The following is a 17,959-nucleotide window of genomic DNA, read 5'->3' on the forward strand; positions in this document are numbered from 1 at the left end:
AGGATCTCCATGGGGTTGGTGGCCAGGTACTTGGTGACAAGTGGTGGGGCAGAACCCAAGTTTGCATCTTGTCTCTGCCACTTTCTGCTGAAACCGTGAGCGTTACCTAAATTCTCCTCGGCGCACTTTCCTCATCCACAAGTAATTGCCTAAATGTGAACTTTAGCTGAGATCCTGTACTAGAAACACTTCAGACGTGATACATCTCAAAACAAGTTCCCTTTCCTTTCACTTCCCAGACTGGTTAAGTTCTGTCAATGTCCATCTCTAGCATCTGACCCCAAGAATAACATTTTCTTCTGCCTTCTTTGTCCTGGCTGACTTCCGTTTGCATTATTAACTACTTGGAAAATAGTAAGGCTGGATTTGTTTTGTTTTCTACTCTACTCTGCGGTTTGTCAGCAAGCCGTGTACCTTAAAAAAATGGATTTTGTCACTTCTTATAAAATGTCTTTGACTCTTAAGCAAATAGAGCACAAAACAAAACTCAGTGTCCCGTTTGTCCCCCATTAACATCAAGAAAATAATGTGTGACCTCAAATAACACTAACAAATAATCTTTCCCTTAAGGAGAACAATGTGGACCCAGCCCTTCTGTAGTTTCCCAACTTAGGTTTTTCGACTGGCATCCAAGCCAGAAAGCTGGAATCTATATAACAAAGCAAATCTGAGAATGGATGCTGCCATCTTATTGTAGATGGTCACCCAGGATCCCTAGAGGCAGTGATTGGCGACAGCCATGAAGAGAAACATCATCTCGGACCACACTCGGGATGGGAGCTTGTATGCTATTGATATATTTGGTCTTCTGTGTGAAGAACACTTAGTACAGTTTATGGTCACGTTCCAGAGAGGCTGCCATTTTTGTTTTTGGATATCAAATTGCTTGAGCCTCACATCATTTGACTCCAAGGCCTTTACTAGCTGTCATAAATGATGCCAGAGTATTATTTTTTAATCCCTTTGATAGCAGAAAAACATCCCCTTGAAGGGATGCTTAATTTCTTGCTAGTCACTTGGAGATGAATGTCTCCAGGCCCTCAGCAGCTCTTGGCCAGATTCACATAACCAGGAGAAGATGCAGGCTAATGGGAAATAACCTTAAGTCAATCCTTAAAAATTCATTGGGTGTTGAGTCACCTGGCGGCTCAGCTGGTTGAGCATCTCTTGATTTCAGCTCGGGTCATGATCCCAGGCTTGTTGGATCTAGCGCCGTGTCAGGCTCCATGCTAAGCGTGGAGCCTACTTGAGATACTCTTTCTCTCTCCCTCTGCCCCTCTACTCTGCTCATGCGTGCTTTTTCTCTCTCTAAAATTAAAAAAAATTCATTGGGTTTTGAAAGCTGACCTAGGGAAAGTGCCTAACTTAATGAAGAAAAGGAGCAATACACTCACACTTGGTTTCAGAATACCTGTTTGGACCTTTGTAAGAACCTATTCCATTTCTTGAAATAAAATCAATTCTCCTAAAATAAAATGCATGAAGAAGTGCCACAAGTCATTTCTTCCTTCCTTCCTCCCTCCCTTCCTTCCCTCCTTCTTCTCTTCTCTTTTCTTTTCTTTTCTTTTCTCTTTCCTTTCTCTTTCTTTCTCTTTCTTTCTCTTTCTTTCTTTCTTTCTTTCTTTCTTTCTTTCTTTCTTTCTTTCTTTCTTTCTTTTCCTTCCTTCCTTCCCACCTTCCTTCCTTCCCACCTTCCTTCCTTCCTTCCTTCCTTCCTTCCTTCCTTCCTTCCTTTCTCTCTCTCCCTCTCTCTCTCTCTTTTTTTGGATGAGCCGCATACCTTCCGCCCAAGCAAAATTTATTCTCAGGAACAGAGCCCAAGCCCACGCAGAATCTTTATCTTTTGTTCCAACCCCACACTTGTTTTACCCTCAGCTAGTTTAGGCAGAAACTGATAGCTAATGCTTTTCATTAAGCCAGTCAAGAAAAATTGCTTACCAGGTTTTACTCCTTCATCAGCCTGACTAATTACACCCATTCACTGTTCCTTTCATACGGAGACTTCAAATTCCAACTCTCAAAGACACACACCACCCAAGAGACATCTGCTTCCTGGCTCACTCTGTCTCCGTTTTATATTACCCAGTGAAAACGATTCAGTGGCCCAGAAAACACCAACTAAGCAAAATCTGGAAGTAAGAACTGGTTTCAAGTTGATGAAGGGTCAGGTCAAGGAGAAGGTGTTGAGATAAAGGTAACGGGAGATAGTGGGTAAAAAGACAGGAAAGAATCTTGTCATTCACCACATTCAGTGAAAAGCATTTGGCATATAGACTCCAGTGACAAGTCTCAGATACCTCTGCACAGTGAAAGAAATGGAATGTGCACATGTTACTAAGGCAAAGCTTCTCTGAAACAGTTTGAGGCACCAAGCAGGAGTGGACGCTCTAGGTTTGAGTGATAAGCACCAAGGCTGGACTTGACCACCAAGTCTAGGCAATGCTTGGGTTGCAATCACATTCCTCCAAATCATCAAATGTCAGGCTTTAAGCAGGTTAGGGACCAACAGCTCCGTAAGTTTGGGAAGCAACTTCTCATGAACCCACGGTTCAAACTGAAATTTCTCCTTTGAAAGAAAATATGGGAACACATGCCAACCTCACAAAGTCTTAAAATCTTAGCCTTCCCACTGTGGGAATTTCTTTGCATGGACATACTTTAGCCGAGTCCCATTTCCCATCTTCAATGTGTTCTGAGTTCTTTGAAGATCTCATCTTTCTGGCTAATGAAACCATTGGTACAAATTTGCTGATTAAAAAAAAAAGCATCTTCAAGATTGCTGTTGGAAAGGGGCGCTTGGGTGGCTCAGTCGGTTAAGTGTCCAACTTCAGCTCAGGTCATGATCTCACGGTTCGTGAGTTCGAGTCCCACATCGGACTCTGTGCTGACCGCTCAGAGCTTGGAACGTGCTTCAGATTCTGCCTCTCCCTCTCTCTGTCCCTCCCTCACTTGCACTCTGCTTCTATCTCTCAAAAATAAATAAACATTAAAAAAAATATGATTGTTGTTGGAAAACCATTCTGAATGCTTGATTTAAATCTCATAAGAAATAGGTCCAACACCTTTTTCTTCTGAAGTTGCCCAACTTCAGAAGAATAGACTCATTTAGGGCTTTCACATGTGCTTGACATAATGCTTCTCAGGATTATTAAAAGCAAAAAAAAAAAAGATAAAAAAGAGGGTAACACATTCTACTGTAAGTTCATTTCACAAACTCAATTTACTACAGCACAAAGAACACCATGTGGGGCTCACATCTAAATTGTGTCTTTAACATAAAGATCTAGGGCCTCTGAAATTGTAAATGTGCAATCTCTGTTCTTCAAAAAACTGTTTAATAACTGGAGGTCATGTTTCGGGGTCTTGACCCCACTATTTAGAGCTCGATTCCCTTTCAGTGATTTGTCACTTGAACCTCATTTTCAAGGGATCATCAGGAAATAGGCTTCTGGTCTCTTAGGTTTCCAGTTAGTAAAGCCATATATAAAATGCTAAATATTTTTTTGATAAATGAAGCTATATTAGCTCACAGATTTCAAAGTTGAGTAGCTGGCAGGGACTTCAGTAATCATCTCTACCCCAAAGAGTTACAAAGTACTAGTTCATCCAGGAGATTCATCTCAGGCCACTCAAGACATTGCTCCTTTCTCCGGCCCTAGGCTAAGTAAGTAGAAAGCAAGAAGACAGGTTTCTCTCATCCATTTCTTGGACCACATATAGTCCATAATTTATACATTGTATGTTTAGCTCAGTGGCTTGATTTTTTATGTGTAATATTTTGAGGAAACACCTCAGTTCTGCAAAATACAAATAATCCTGTAGTCACAGAAGATCCTATTTGCCCTGAAATACATCAAATAAAGGAAATACCTTAAATCGCCCTTACTGGCACTATACACAGTATAATCAGGGTTAAGCGTCTGTGATAAATGGTGCCTCACAAATTGTTCAAGCATCATAAGCATTACGAGAAGACCACAGTTTCATTAAACACTGAAAATTGTATTTTTCCTCGTGGTTGTTCTGCAAGATAATGAACTCCCCACTAGTGGTGGTAGAGAGACTCACAAATACCACACTACGTTATGCCAATGGAGACACAGCCTCTGTGTAGACAAAATGAGAATCTTTCCTCATGTTCAGTAAATGTGTTTAATTAAGAAAATATAAAGAACGGCTAATCATCAATATTGTACCCACGTCTGTATCTGCAGTCTTATGGTTTAAAAAAAAAAGTCTAGTTGAAGGTGGAACCTTGTTCTTTCCTGTTTCAAATTTCAGTTTCCAAAGGGACTATTGATACTGGAGTAATTAGAAAGCACCCTAGTCTGGCCCCAGAATTTATTAACTCTTCCTTAAATTTTTGCTTTCAAGTGAGTGGCATGCCAGGGTTTTAATTTGTAAAAGCAGCTTTTATTATACAAATAAGCAGACACTGTCTGGGGGACAAAATTGAAGCAGCTTCAATAGTTTTATTAATTTATTTGATTTACTCCGGGTTTCTCTTACCCAATCTTATTTATGTCAAAGTAAGTTGGAGCGGAATTCATTATGTAGTGAAATGCAATTTGACCACTTTTTATTGGGACACAGTGATTCAATCATTTCTCTCCTTAAATCCCATTATCTCTTCTTACATTACTGTGCACGTAATGTAAGAATCACGTAAGATGAAATTCCAAAAGAAAACTAAGAATTTGTGGGAGGGATGAAATCATCTCCCAATCATTCCTTATACTACGAATGCTGAGTTATGTAGCAATTACCCTTCTTACCATTTTGCATTATGATAGTATATTTTCTCTGAAGAAAATTAACTGAGTTCGTGAACTTGACTCCCTACAGTAAACCTTAAGTTTCTTATCATTTAGAAACAAATTATCAGAAGTGCTGAGCCTAATCCGACCCAGTTTGGGCATTTCTGCATTTTGTTGATTATGCAGATTACAAAATTTGCCAAGTTACTCCTAGATCCTTTCTTCTTCAACTAGTAGAGCCTGGGAGTTTTTGCATGTTAGTAATTTTATGCTGTGTTTGTGAAATAATAAAGAAGTACAAATTCCTCTCTTCTGCTATTCATTTACCTGTTTCATTGGGTCCAGTACATTGTTAATACATCAGGAACCCTCCCCTCCGCCCCCGCCAACTCATAAATGGATCTAGTTACCGAAGTCCATTTCTATGTCGATTGTTTAGAAATAGGAGTCATTTTTTCATGGAGACATTGCACTTGTACTTAGAATAACGAGGCTATTCCTTAAATGCCTTGTGAGCCCCTGTGTTACTGTGCCCTCCAAATCTCATCTCCTATGTCCTAGCCAATCATGAGTGAAATATCTGCATGTTCAGAGAGACCTATAAGAGCTTCATGCAGACCAGAGAGGGTAGCCAAATGTCATCAAAGGAGGGAGGGCCAAGCAAAACCGATCAGCAACAAAAGTACAAACATGTCCCCAGAGTGGTTGCCTCTACATCTCACCAAGTTTCACGGTCCTTCCGGAAGAGAACTTTCTACAGTGAGTCTGGCCTGAAGCAACTGTCCTAAACTCCAACACGCATCAGAATCATCTGAGGGCTTCTGAACAATGCAGATTCTCTGGCCTCACTTCTAGTGGCTCCATTTTGATAGATATTGGTTGTAAGGATTTGATTCTTAAAATTTCTAGGTACCATCTCCCTCTCTCTCTCTCTCTCTCTCTCTCTCTCTCTCTCTCTCTCTTTCAACACACACACACCACAGTGAGGATCACAGGTCCAAAAGTTTCTGCTTGCTGATGGCTGCCAATAGCTGACTGACTAGCTGGATGGTGTAGGGTCAAGGGTAAATAGGTACAGATCTCCTCCAGCAGTGGTGTGCCCCAGCTTTGCTGGGTATTTGAGAAGAAAGAGGCTGGGCAAAGCTCCAACAGAAGGTTACCAGGTGGCTCTACCATCACCACCCAAAGCCATGTCACTATCATTGAGTAGCTCTCCATCAGAGACGAAGCCTTGAGACCCTGGTCTTCACCATTTGAGATCATTCCCTACTGTGTTGTCACAGGCTGTTGAGAATGCAAAAAGTACTTTTTATAGAGTAGGTGGAAACTTCAGGGTTTAAACTATGGGCAAAAGGAGAAAGTTGTAAATACATCTCATTTGTTAAATTAGCTAAATTCCCAATGCAAACTGCCTCAAATCTTTTGTGGGCCAATGTGTGTGTGTTGGGGGAACATGAGAAAGGACTAGCTTGGCTGGCGAGACAGAGGCAGAGAGACGGACATTAGGTCATGTGTGCTTAAGAAAACAGACGCCGGACTCAGACTGCCTCGGTTCAAAACCTAGCCCTTCTGCCTGGTAACTACATGTCCTTGGGCCAGTTGCTTAATTTTTCTGGGCCTTATTCTTTTTCACTATGTTATGAAAGTAATAATAATACCTATTGCATAGGTAGCTGTATAGATCAAATGAGATAAATGTTTGTAAAGCATATTGTACAGTGGCTGGCATCGATTAACTGTGTGATAAATATTCACTCGAAACTTACAGATTAGTCCCAGGAAGGAGTCATCTGACACACCTAAAGCATTGACCCTGAAAACTCCCTCCTCCTTCCCTAGAAACTTCTGAGTTTCTTTCTGACAACAGGCACCCCAATCGTCTTTCTAAGCAGCCCCTTCTTGGTCCATGAACTTCAAATCTTCCCAGTGGCCACTGCTTTTAGTCCCTGAGGGTATAGTTTATTCTTGTTTCTCCAGAATTTCTCTTCTTTCAGTCTTTATATTACCTCTAGTTTTGGCCTCCTTCTGGAAGCCTCTACATATCTCTCTTGTGGCCACTTCTCTTCCATAAAGTCACCCTTGGAACTTGAGGAGAAACTCCTGAGAAATTATTGTCTTGGAATACAAATTATAAAGCATCACCATGCCTGCAACCCATTTTACAAAACCATACAGGAGAAGTCTCAAAATGTGAGCCACTTGGGAGGAGGAAGGGAAAAGCAGGAAAAAAGCTTTACACCCAAAAGTGAACTGACATAGCCACAGGGGTGGATAACATGTGATTCAAATGGGAAGACTGCCTAACTTCGGCTCCTACCGAAATGAGAGGAACCTTTCGCATAGTAGCCATGCCTGACACTCGGTGAGGTAGAGATGTATTTTTTCCCTCACAGCTACAGTCAGATTACAAATACAGTAGATACCATTATCCTTTTATTGGTTCACTCTGTTATTCGCCACATTTATCATGCACCTACAATGTCCTGGGCAAGGTTCTAGAAGCCAGAGATGCCAACGCACTTGTTTATCCATTGAACAGCCCATGATTAGAAACTTAGAAAATTGTTGATAAGTATTTCCATCTGCAATTTTCAATATCATTCAATGACTTACTACTGCCACTGGAAAGACGTGACTTCCTGATGACACACATTCAGCATCTGCCAGAGACATGTGATTATACATACTGAGCCTGATCTGAACTTTTATCCCCATCTCCTCTACCCCGCCCCATCCTGGAGTTTCATTGTTAAATGTTCCAGATAGGCTTATTCGTCAGAGATTTGTTTTCTTTCATTTCATTTGGGCAAGACTTTCCATACTGGCAAATGTGCCTAGGTACCTGCAGAAATGGACACAACCCCCATTCTAGGGGAAGCAAAAGACCCATCGCACTCTCTCTTTGGTAATATTTCAAAGTTGAGTTTGAGTTTGAGAGAGAGGGTGCAAGCAGGGGAGGGGCAGAGAGAGTGGGGGGTGGGGGCAGAGGATCCCAAGTGGGCTCCATGCTACAGCAGAGAGCCTGATGCAGGGCTTGAGCTCATTAACCATGAGATCATGACCTGAGTCAAAGTCAGACACTCAACAAACTGAGCCACCCAGGCACCCCTGAATTTTGACCCTTTTTAATGCAAAGTTTGGAAACAGGAACCTTTGCATGGAAAATGAAAGAGTGAGTTATAGAGTATGAGCAAGAAAAGTGATCTGTCTGTCCTACGAGATGCTCACACGTGGCTGGCATCGAAACTGGTTGCCTGTAGAATGTTTGGGGAGAGGTGTTATTAGCCTCTGTGTCCCTTTGGGCTCCCTAGAACAGGGTGACCAGGTGGGTACTGGGGGTGCCCCAACCCTCACAGCACTGCCTACAGACACTCAGTAAATGCGTGCACCTCCATTTGCTCCTAAACCAGTTGCCACTCTTTGAACTCTGCCCTTTGAAAGATGGACATCGGGGCGCCTGGGTGGCGCAGTCGGTTAAGCCTCCGATTTCAGCCAGGTCACAATCTCGCGCGTGAGTTCGAGCCCCGCGTCAGGCTCTGGGCTGATGGCTCAGAGCCTGGAGCCTGTTTCCGATTCTGTGTCTCCCTCTCTCTCTGCCCCTCCCCCGTTCATGCTCTGTCTCTCTCTGTCTCAAAAATAAATAAACGTTGAAAAAAAAATTAAAAAAAAAAAAGAAAGATGGACATCAAGTTCACGTAGGAAACATATGTGATAATCTCAGAAGAGTGAAGGCATTCGAGAAAGAGTTAGGGGTCTGTAGTATCAAAAGCTTTTCCTAGGAATTTCGGAAATAAAACAAAAAAGCAAACTTTTTAGAATGGGCTTGGGGAGGGGAGAAAGTGGGATGTTTACATGATTTTAATTAAAGAATAAGGGCTGATTACTCATGATTATTCAGTATTTCTGGTAAATACTCTACGGAGAAAAACTCACTACTGCCCCAGCAGGCCATGAGTCAACCCTTGCATTACGGACTGGGCCTGGGGTCAGTGACTACTGGCTCCTTTTTCCACCAACGGTAAGTTCACAACCCGCCATATGGCATTTCCTCAGCCTTTATGTCTGAAGGTTAATACACTCCGCACAACTTGATAAACCCACATGAAAGGTGCAGTGCCAACACTACAATTCCTCTTGCAGAATTATAAAACTGCCAGACTTTGTTTTTGGAAAAGGTCAGCAGCAGCACTAGACTAGACAAAAGAGCCCCAGTCTTCAGGGAGGCCGACTGAGGCCTGAATATAAACTCTTCCATGTGTTGGGGGTGTAATTCGGGTCCATTAACTCTCCTCCTAACCTCTCTGGGCCTTGCTTTGGTCACCTGTAAGACAGAGTAATAATGTCTGTCCTGCAGCATTGACAAGGATTCATGGTCCTTTTGTTTTGTTTTGTTTTTTAATGTGCCAAAGCCAACTCATAGGACCTGGGACGTTAAAGGCATTAGATATTGCTTGTTTAATAATAATAACAACGCAGACTTTACAAAGGAAACTCATGACATTAAAGAACAAGCTAGGTGAAAATGAAGTGTTTTAAACCTCAAATATTATACCCTTAATACAGCGAATGTAATACTCAAACTCCAAATATGAGAAAATAAAAGCAATATCTAATACATTTTTAAAAGGAATTTCACTTACTTATTAGACCTTTATCTAATTTTTTCCCCTAGATTATTTCTCAAATGTACCAAGAAGTTCCCCTGACCTTCTTGATCTTTTTTTTTACCTTTTTAAAGGAATCTCTCTCTTTTTTTTTTTTTTTTTTTTTTTTTAATTTCCAACTTTTGGGGCAGCCTTGTTCAATTTCCTCACTCTGGAGAGTCACATACAAGACAAAAAAATGCAGTGAGAAAATGAGAGGGTATGTCTCTGCAGTAGCACAGGATGGTTAATGCTGGCAGTGCTGAGTGTCAGAGAAATGTTTCTCCAGGGTCAGACGGGGGGTGGGGGGGGTGGTGAGGAAGGACAATCGGGCCAGGAATACAGGAAGGGAGAGAAGACTGAACGCTAATCAGCCCAGCCGTTCATATATACAAAACTGACCTTTGCAACCTTTGAGGTTTACGCCAGATCCAGGCCAGAAAGGAGCCTGTGGCTGGGGACAGGCCTAGCACTGACGGAAGAGAGATTCTCTGTGCATAAAATTTGCGGGAACACCCGAAATTCAGTGCTTGAGGTGCATTACATTTTAATGCAATCGTTTTAAAAATAAAAATTAATACAAACGTCTATAATGAAAAAATTATCAAAATTTTAAAGAAAGACGGATGTGACCCTAAACGTCCAGGACTGACCTCACTTAATCCCAGCCCTCTTAGATCCATCCTTCTTTAAAGTTGTGATACTTTCTTGCAGATTTTTTTGGCATTACTTTTTGTCCTTTAAAAGAGTTCATTAAAATATTACTTATTTTGATTTCTGAGACTGTTGGTGCCCCTTTGAATTTGGCGCCCTAAATGAGGCCCTCACTTGCCTTACCCTGGGGCACGTGGGTGGCTCAGTTGGTTGAGCGTCCGACTTCAGCTCAGGTCGTGATCTCACGGCTTGTGAGTTCAAGCCCCAGTTCGTGGGTTTGAGCCTCACATGGGGCTCTCTGCTGTCAGCGCAGAGCCCACTTGGGATGCACCGTCCCCTTCTCTGCACCTTCCCTGCTTGTGTTCTCTCTCTCTCAAAAAGAAATAAACATGTAGAAATTAAAAAAAAAAAAAATTAGGCCCTCACCCACCTTACCCTCATCCTGGCCCTGCCTGGGTGCAGAGGGAGCTTCATAAAAGCCTAGAGACTCTGCTTGGGAGCTAAATGGGGACAACTTCTAGGACGTTGTTTGTGGTGCTTTTCGGAATCCCAACACTCAGCTATATTCTCAAGTCCATGTAAGAATAATTATCAGTAGGTAACAAAAGCAGGCAACAGACCCATGGATCTCACACTTGTCTTTATTGGTATACGTGTTTGGCTCTGAATTATCAACTACATCACAAATTCCAAAATAACAGATCTCATTTCCGTGTGTACATGTCTATATAATAACGAGTTCCCAGCTCCACTGCTCACTCATACATAGGTGTAGACAAGCCATGGAGTCTCTGAACATAGTAAAAGAACACAAGTCATGTTTCAGGTCTGCTCTCTTGCATCAAAGGAGAGAGGGAAAGAAAGTGAAGCAACATGTAGCAGTCAACAAAGACCCCTCCCAAGCCCATCCCCGCAGACCATGGTGCAGCATCAGAGGGCCGAAGTGCTGTGAACCAGCACTATAAGTCAGCAGGCAGGTGCCCCACCACCAGAGGCTCACTGCCCCATGGTGGGGAAGCAGGAAGACCTCACAGAGGGGATGGCTGCAACACCCAGACTTGGTTTGGTATGGAACCGGCATCCATATCCACCTGCACAAGTCCCTTCCTTCAGAAGTGTGCAGAGGGTGGAGGGCCCACATGAATTCACTGCCCCCCACACCCAATAATCCCTCCCAGACCCCGGCCCACACACAGCAGCTCAGCCCTCAATGACACAGATCTCTTCAGGAGGACAAAAGATGGCACTGAGTTGTCAACACCAAGGACAGTACCCTTAGATCAGCTGTCAGACCCAAAGCTGACTAGGATCTACTTCTGTTGAGACTTGGGGTGAAATTTGTAGGAAACAAAAGATAGTATACGAAGCCCAGAGAAGAAGAATGATTCAGGAAGTGAGTGACAATCTTACTCCCTTTGCTACCTTACCATCATCTCCCTCCCCAAAGCTCAGGTGTTCAGGAATCCAAGGCAGAGCAACCCATCCCCCGTATCTTACTAATGAAATGAGTGTTTTCCTCTTCCCAAACCAATGTTGATAAAAGTCTGGGTACGGCTCAAGGAAAACTAAGATGTTATATGTAAATAGAGGAATTTTACTGTCAAGTCAAAACAAAATCTCTCAGGAGGGAGAGAAACATCCTAAAAGTCACAGCCCTTGGAAAGAAACAAACAGCCTTATCTAAATAAGGCTCAAGCAGTGATTATGGACGCAAATCTCCTTCTGTGGGTATCAGCAAATGGCAATATGGAAGTAGGAGCTGGGAAGAAATGTCATCATTAGCATCATGGTTCCTGAACCCCAATACACAGGGAAAAGGAGGGAGAGGGGTGGCATGAGAAGGGCAGAGGAATTGACATTTATGGTTCAAAAGGAGTAGACCAGGATGAAGACAGGGTGAGACTAGTTAGTGCTCAACTGATAGAAGGTAAGAGTATGAGTCCTGTCTCTGGATAACAAGTTAAGTTTCTCTCTGTTCTTTAGCAATGGACTGAAAGCCAACTTTTGTTACTCCAGTAGAGAACTGTGTTCAAGAGCAGGGGTGGGGATGAGTACTGGGCATGAAACAGACCAGGACACCCACCATTCTTGCCAGAAAACAAGTCAGGTGGTTGCTCAGTGGTAACACCTCTGCTGTTTTACAAGCAGATATATCATGTAATCTCCTCTAATAAAGACATTCTCTAATGTGAAGACTAACTCTTTCAATATAATTAGCATAGGATTGTATCCTGTCCCCTCTACATCAACCACCTTGTTGTTGGAACATTAGGAATATGGCACTCAGTCTACATTTCATCATTACCTAATAATGAGTTTGGTTTCTACTTTACTGCACCCAGAATGTCAATGGCACAGTTAAAATAGCTGCTAAATAATAGCAACAGGATAAAGAGAATGTTGACGTCTACCCATATTCATAGCATGTGTGGTAAGTGATAAGAATAATTTAGACACTAGGTGTTAGATCGTTGTTTTCTCTCCCCTCCCTCCCACCCCTGCTTGGGTTCAAACTCACACAAGTCTTGTCTCTTACAGATCATAGGAATCTATCTATTCTGAACTCATTTTTAGAATCTGTCAACCTTAATACCAACACTGACATACTACATATGTTGTACAATCGATAAAGGTCCCCTTGCCAGAATCCCGGTCTCGGCCTAGATGCCTAAGTCATCAGAAGTAGAAAGAAGCCCTTCAGTATAAAAAATCTGGAGATCAGTAGGCAGCTAACTCAATCAAGTTTAGGGATGGCTGAATGACTAAAGAGACATTCCAACTCATCAAAGATTCATGCACAACCTGGGGGGATCCTGGGTGGAAGAAAGGCAGTCCCTAAATAGTGAGAAACATACTAGATGTATCCAGCCAGGCCCTTAAGATTCAGCACACTCAGGTCCCCAAGAGGAGCTACCTGGCTAGGGCGAACAAGTAGGGGACAAAAGGTGATCATCTGCTTCGGTTGAGCAATAAACTACATCTGGAGTCATCAAAAGTGTTGACCTTAAACCAATCCTGTCAGCCTGCCTTGGCAGACGAGGGGCCTCTTCTTTCCTGAATCTTTCCAGCACACGACACAGTCTTCATTTCCTCTGTGACACTCACCATGTGAGCTGAATACCTCTGGATTTAGGGTCCCTCTAGGCCAGACCTGAAGTGGCCAGCCACGTTCAGCCTGTCAACCTATCTTAACTCCTGAGTACCACCGAGCAGATAAGAAATCTGAAACTGGCAGTAACATACCCAACATGCTTTCTACAGACTTTCCAGCACAATCCACCCAAGGTGAGCTATTACTACAGAAATGTGAACAGGGGCACCTGGGTGGCTCAGTCGGGTAAGCGTCCAATTTCAGCTCAGGTCATGATCTCATGGCTCATGGGTTCGAGCCCCACATCGGGCTCTGTGCTGATAGCTCGGAGCCTGGAGCCTGCTTCAGATTCTGTGTCTCTCTCCCTGCCCCTCCCCTGTTTGCACTCTGTCTCTCTCTCTCTCTCAAAAAAAAAAAAAAATAGATAAACACTTAAAAAAAGAAAGAAATATGAACAAACAGTACAAATATCCTTTATATCAAAGGATATTCTTAAGTCTGGAAAGCCATATACATATTTAACTGATATCAGTTGGTATCTCTAATGGTTGGAATTACAGGTGATTTTTTATTTCATCTTTGTTTCTTACGTTTTCCAAATTTCCTAGTATAACTTGTATTATTTATTTCTATTTTAAAATATCTCATTCTAGGGTACCTGAAGGCTTTTGGGGGCATTAAGACTTAATTCTGTCTTACCAGCAGAAATCACCAAGCCTATGCCACCTAGGGCGACCAATCCATTGTGCTTTGTCTGGGACTGTCCTCATTTTAAAATGGAATGTTTGGCATCCTAGGAACCTCCTCAGTCCTGGTAGTCACTATAGTACCGACATTTTCTTTTCCTTTGGGCACAAATACTGCCTTCTAATTTTCTCGTTTGAGGAGGCCAAACATTCAGAAAGACACGGACTTCTCTCAGCAAAAGGGAGGAGGCTCAGACAGAGGGCAGCATGGATCCAAGAACCCTTTGGGGCTCCCACTTAGGGGCTGAGTCTTAGCAGCAAGACTGCCTTTGTGCTCGGCTATCAGGTTGAATGAAGCAGTAGCCTGAGCCTGTGTGGCTCAGTCGGATAAGCATCTGACTCTTGGTGTCAGCTCAGGTCATGATCTCGTGGGTTGTGAGTTCAAACCCCACCTCGGGCTCCATGCTGACAGCGTGGAGCATGCCTGGGATCCTCTCTCTCCCTCTCTCTCTGCCCTTCCTCTGCTCTTTCTTTCTCAAAATAAATAAGTAAACTTAAAATAAACGTAGTTCTTTCTTCAGTTCTGTCCATGGTATAGAGCAAATTCATCTTACCTGCTTTTCAAGGGAAATGAGGACTCCCAAGGAAAAGGATATTCAGTCAAACAACTACAACGTGAGTGAACATAAAGAGAACATGGAGAGCTGGCATGATGGGTAATCTGAGAAGAAGCTCTGCCACAGTGAGTTACCCTCCCGGGCTGCAGAATTAACAAAAACGGAGGAAATGTGTACTTCACAAGGAGAAGAACCTGAACTCTGCTATAATGGCGGCCATACAGGACTGAGTGCCACGTCCCAGAAAAATTCCCATCGTACCATCTCTGCTTTGCCACAGGGAGCACTCAACTGTTCCCAGCATCTGGGTAGCAGGAGCTTCTGAGCAGCATAACAGACTCCTCTGCATTTGTGTTTGCTGAGCTGGCCCTGGTCCACAATCTGCCGGCACGTGCAAGCATGACCAACCAGAAACCAAAATGGAGGTGCCACCGGACTAGATTCATCCTGCTGGCACCCATGCTCCAGTCAGGCTGGGCCTTGGGAAGTGCTCAGAAGAAATGCATTAGGATTCTGCGTCCACCGGCATGCTTCCAGGACATCACTGATGATTAGGTGACATCAGACTGAAATGTCTGATGTGGGGGCATGCATATTTCCATCTTGGCTGGCCAAAGGTGTGGAAGTAAAAACAAGTCTGAGAACATCACTAAGAGTGTCTCTCCCCCTAAATCCATAGTCATTTTCCCCTTTCGGCCATTAAATGTGGGATTGGTGTGGTTTCTCTAGGAGGTCCCGGTGTCCTCTGAGTAGCATTTCTTTTTTGAGAACAAATGGTATCACCCAGTGGTCAAATGCTAATAAAATGGCATCTCTTATCTGACTTAGATGTAAACGTGCTTGAAACTGGTTTGCTAACCGAGCTTCATCTCTGTGGAATTTGTAACATGGCTTACATTTTAAATGTAATTATGCAGCATGTATTCATTTCCTTTCTTCTAGGGAACTCAAGTTGCTTTTTAAAGCATTATTTGATAGCTTCTTGCCATCTCCTCTGGAGTTGAAAAGAGAATATGATAGCAAGCTGTTATAGCTAGCGATGGGGAGCTACGGCACCAAGAGGGAGACAGAATTAGTCTGGGACCTCAGATTCGAGCCACGAAGACCCCCAAGGGATGAGTTGTCAAGCCAGTGTGCTGTAAACGAAGCAGTTTCTAAGGATCCTAAAATAACTGCATTCTCCCCTCCGTCCGAACACTCACGCTGGGCGGAATGGGCTTAGCTTATTTTTAAAGTGCAGGTCACAGCCTTCGAAAGGGATATAAACAGTTCCCAATACAGCTATTACTTGGCCGATTAAATGCTTAGAAGAAAATACACTTTTGAAAGACAAAAATGAATAGGCAAAAGATACAGAAAAGTGCTAAAGCAATTGTTTCCACCTGGTTGTAAATCCTGTCCCCGACCAACAAAATGGGCCACACCCACCGGGCGTTCTGAGGTTTGATAACCCCGGGTCACCCTTAGGACTCTCATCCTTTGATCTAAAGCGCTCGTTCAGCCCTGGATTCAAGACAAATTCAGGATTTGGGCTCGTGTGTACTCAAAGTGACGCTGCAAATACGTTCAAAACCCCTGCAGTTCTGTGAAAAATATCACCTCCCTTCCTCCCCTTATTGTTAACACAATGACGGTTTGGGTATGGCAGTTAAGGGGAGCAGGAGGAGTGCCCTGTGTGATCTTTTCAACCGCAGTTAAAAGGCTCCCTCTCCTTATTGTGTCTCATTTCCCTACTCCTAGCTGGTCTATGAATCTGTGCTTTCTACATAATCGCCTAATAAGCATGAAACCAACGAGAACACACATACACACGTACGCGTGAACTATAATACCTGGGGAAGTATGGCACACTCTGCAGGAAATCAATAAATATCCACTTTTCACTGGAAGCAGAATCAAAGGGAAAGAGTCAGAATTCTGTATATGCATCTGCCCTAGGGAGTTATAGCCCTAGGTACTCACAGGGGGCATGCGCTACATGGACAAACACATACAGTTCATATTTAGAGACAATTCTAATTTAATTCTGGCCTCAGGCCTAGGACCCTAGCTAATTTACAAGGCTGCTCTAGGAAAGACACACATTTAGGGATGACAGTAAGTCTACAGCATTCAGTTTTCTTGCAGGGGAAGCAGTAATGCATTCCCACCCTTCGAAAGAACCCAAGATTGATGATTCGGGGCCGGGGGAGGAGGGAGTTGCTGGTTAGTGTTTCTCTCTTTCTTTTATTTTTTTTTCAGCCCAGAAGGTGTGTTTCCATTGTACCCTGTCAAAACTTTTCTCAGCAGTCAAGGAGAGGATAACGCACCGCTGCCCTTGAGCCGAGTTGGCAAATCCTACTGGGAAACCACCCCGTGCTGTCAGACGACGTGGTTTTCGGACACGTCTACACAGACTAGTTGAATTAAAGACCAACTCCGGACTTGGATGTTGCTGAGCTCCTCAGCTCCATCTTGCCGTCCTGATTGATCGAGGAGATGGGTCTATAGTTAAAGTGGCATAGTACTTTGAGGGCTTAGTCATTAGAGCACACTGCTTTCTCTTTGGAAGGCAACTTCTTGCTTGGCTAGGTAATGGAAGCTAAGGAGTGACGTCAAGATGTTGTCTGGCCAGAATTTGCAGATAACCATAGAACTCTTCTCCTCCATCAGCCATGGATTTAGCCTCCATTAGTTCCTGCAGTGACATAGGAGCCTCCAAATACCAAATTATTATCAGGCGGTCTTGGGGGAACCTCTGGGCCCTGAAATAAAGTAGACAGACTTGCTATTGGAAAGTGCTCAGGAGCAGTTCAGTCCTGTTCAGATTGCTCTAAAATCCTGCAAACCATCTCTGGACTTTTTTTTTCTTTTTTCTTTTTTTTTTTTTTTAATGAGTCCACTCACATAGGTCCTGAGAGTGAAAAAGTGCTTTGGGGGAAATAATTTATCATCATCCTTCACTTAAATGATTTTACACATCATTTAAGGAAATCTGGTTTGATCCTGATTTTTTGCTTGTGTTTTCATTGTTTTGTTTTGAAAGCAAAGCTATGCAAGCATGGAGGCTGTGTCATTTTGGACAAGCCACTTCTGAGCATCTTTTGTAAAATAAGGTTTTGTATTAATTGACCTTTAAGGTCTAACTCAGGGGCCGCAAACAGATGGTGGACTATGGACCAAATATGACTCATATGGAAATAATTTATTGATCCCACCCAGTGTTTTAAACCTTAGGGAATTCACATAAAAATAATAAATGCTGTTCTTGCTGGAAAAATGAAAGGATCTGGTAATAGAAGGCCCACGTTCTAGTATGGCCTTCACTACGCCACATCATCTTTCTGACCCAGCCTGTTTCTCCTATGACCCGCTTGATCTTATAGGTAATTGGGGGTCAGGACCCTTGCTCTTAGCTATCCTATCAAGGTGTTCTGTGATTATATGACAGTGTCTGTAACCACTAGGTTCCCAATGAGACTCCTTGAGGGCAAAGGACACGCTACCACCCTCACCAAATCTCAGGTTCTTT

At 43.1% G+C, this 17,959-nt stretch overlaps 1 protein-coding gene across 5 annotated transcripts in view; it reads right to left on the reverse strand.

Annotated features, from left to right (window-relative positions):
* Positions 1–17,959, reverse strand: part of NTRK2 (neurotrophic receptor tyrosine kinase 2) — a 336,633-nt gene that overhangs the window by 129,661 nt on the left and 189,013 nt on the right. For 2 of the 5 annotated variants that reach the window (XM_015076265.3, XM_027048154.2), the window contains one exon: positions 14,722–17,192. The exons of the other annotated variants lie outside the window; for them this stretch is intronic. In XM_015076265.3, coding sequence (XP_014931751.2) covers positions 17,164–17,192 — 29 coding nt within the window. In that variant the 3' untranslated portion in view covers positions 14,722–17,163. Of the gene's footprint in view, positions 1–14,721; positions 17,193–17,959 lie in introns of those variants that run through there. 5 annotated transcript variants of the gene reach the window in all.

Source organism: Acinonyx jubatus, chromosome D4 (assembly GCF_027475565.1).
Source record: "Acinonyx jubatus isolate Ajub_Pintada_27869175 chromosome D4, VMU_Ajub_asm_v1.0, whole genome shotgun sequence".
Taxonomy (NCBI): domain Eukaryota; kingdom Metazoa; phylum Chordata; class Mammalia; order Carnivora; family Felidae; genus Acinonyx; species Acinonyx jubatus.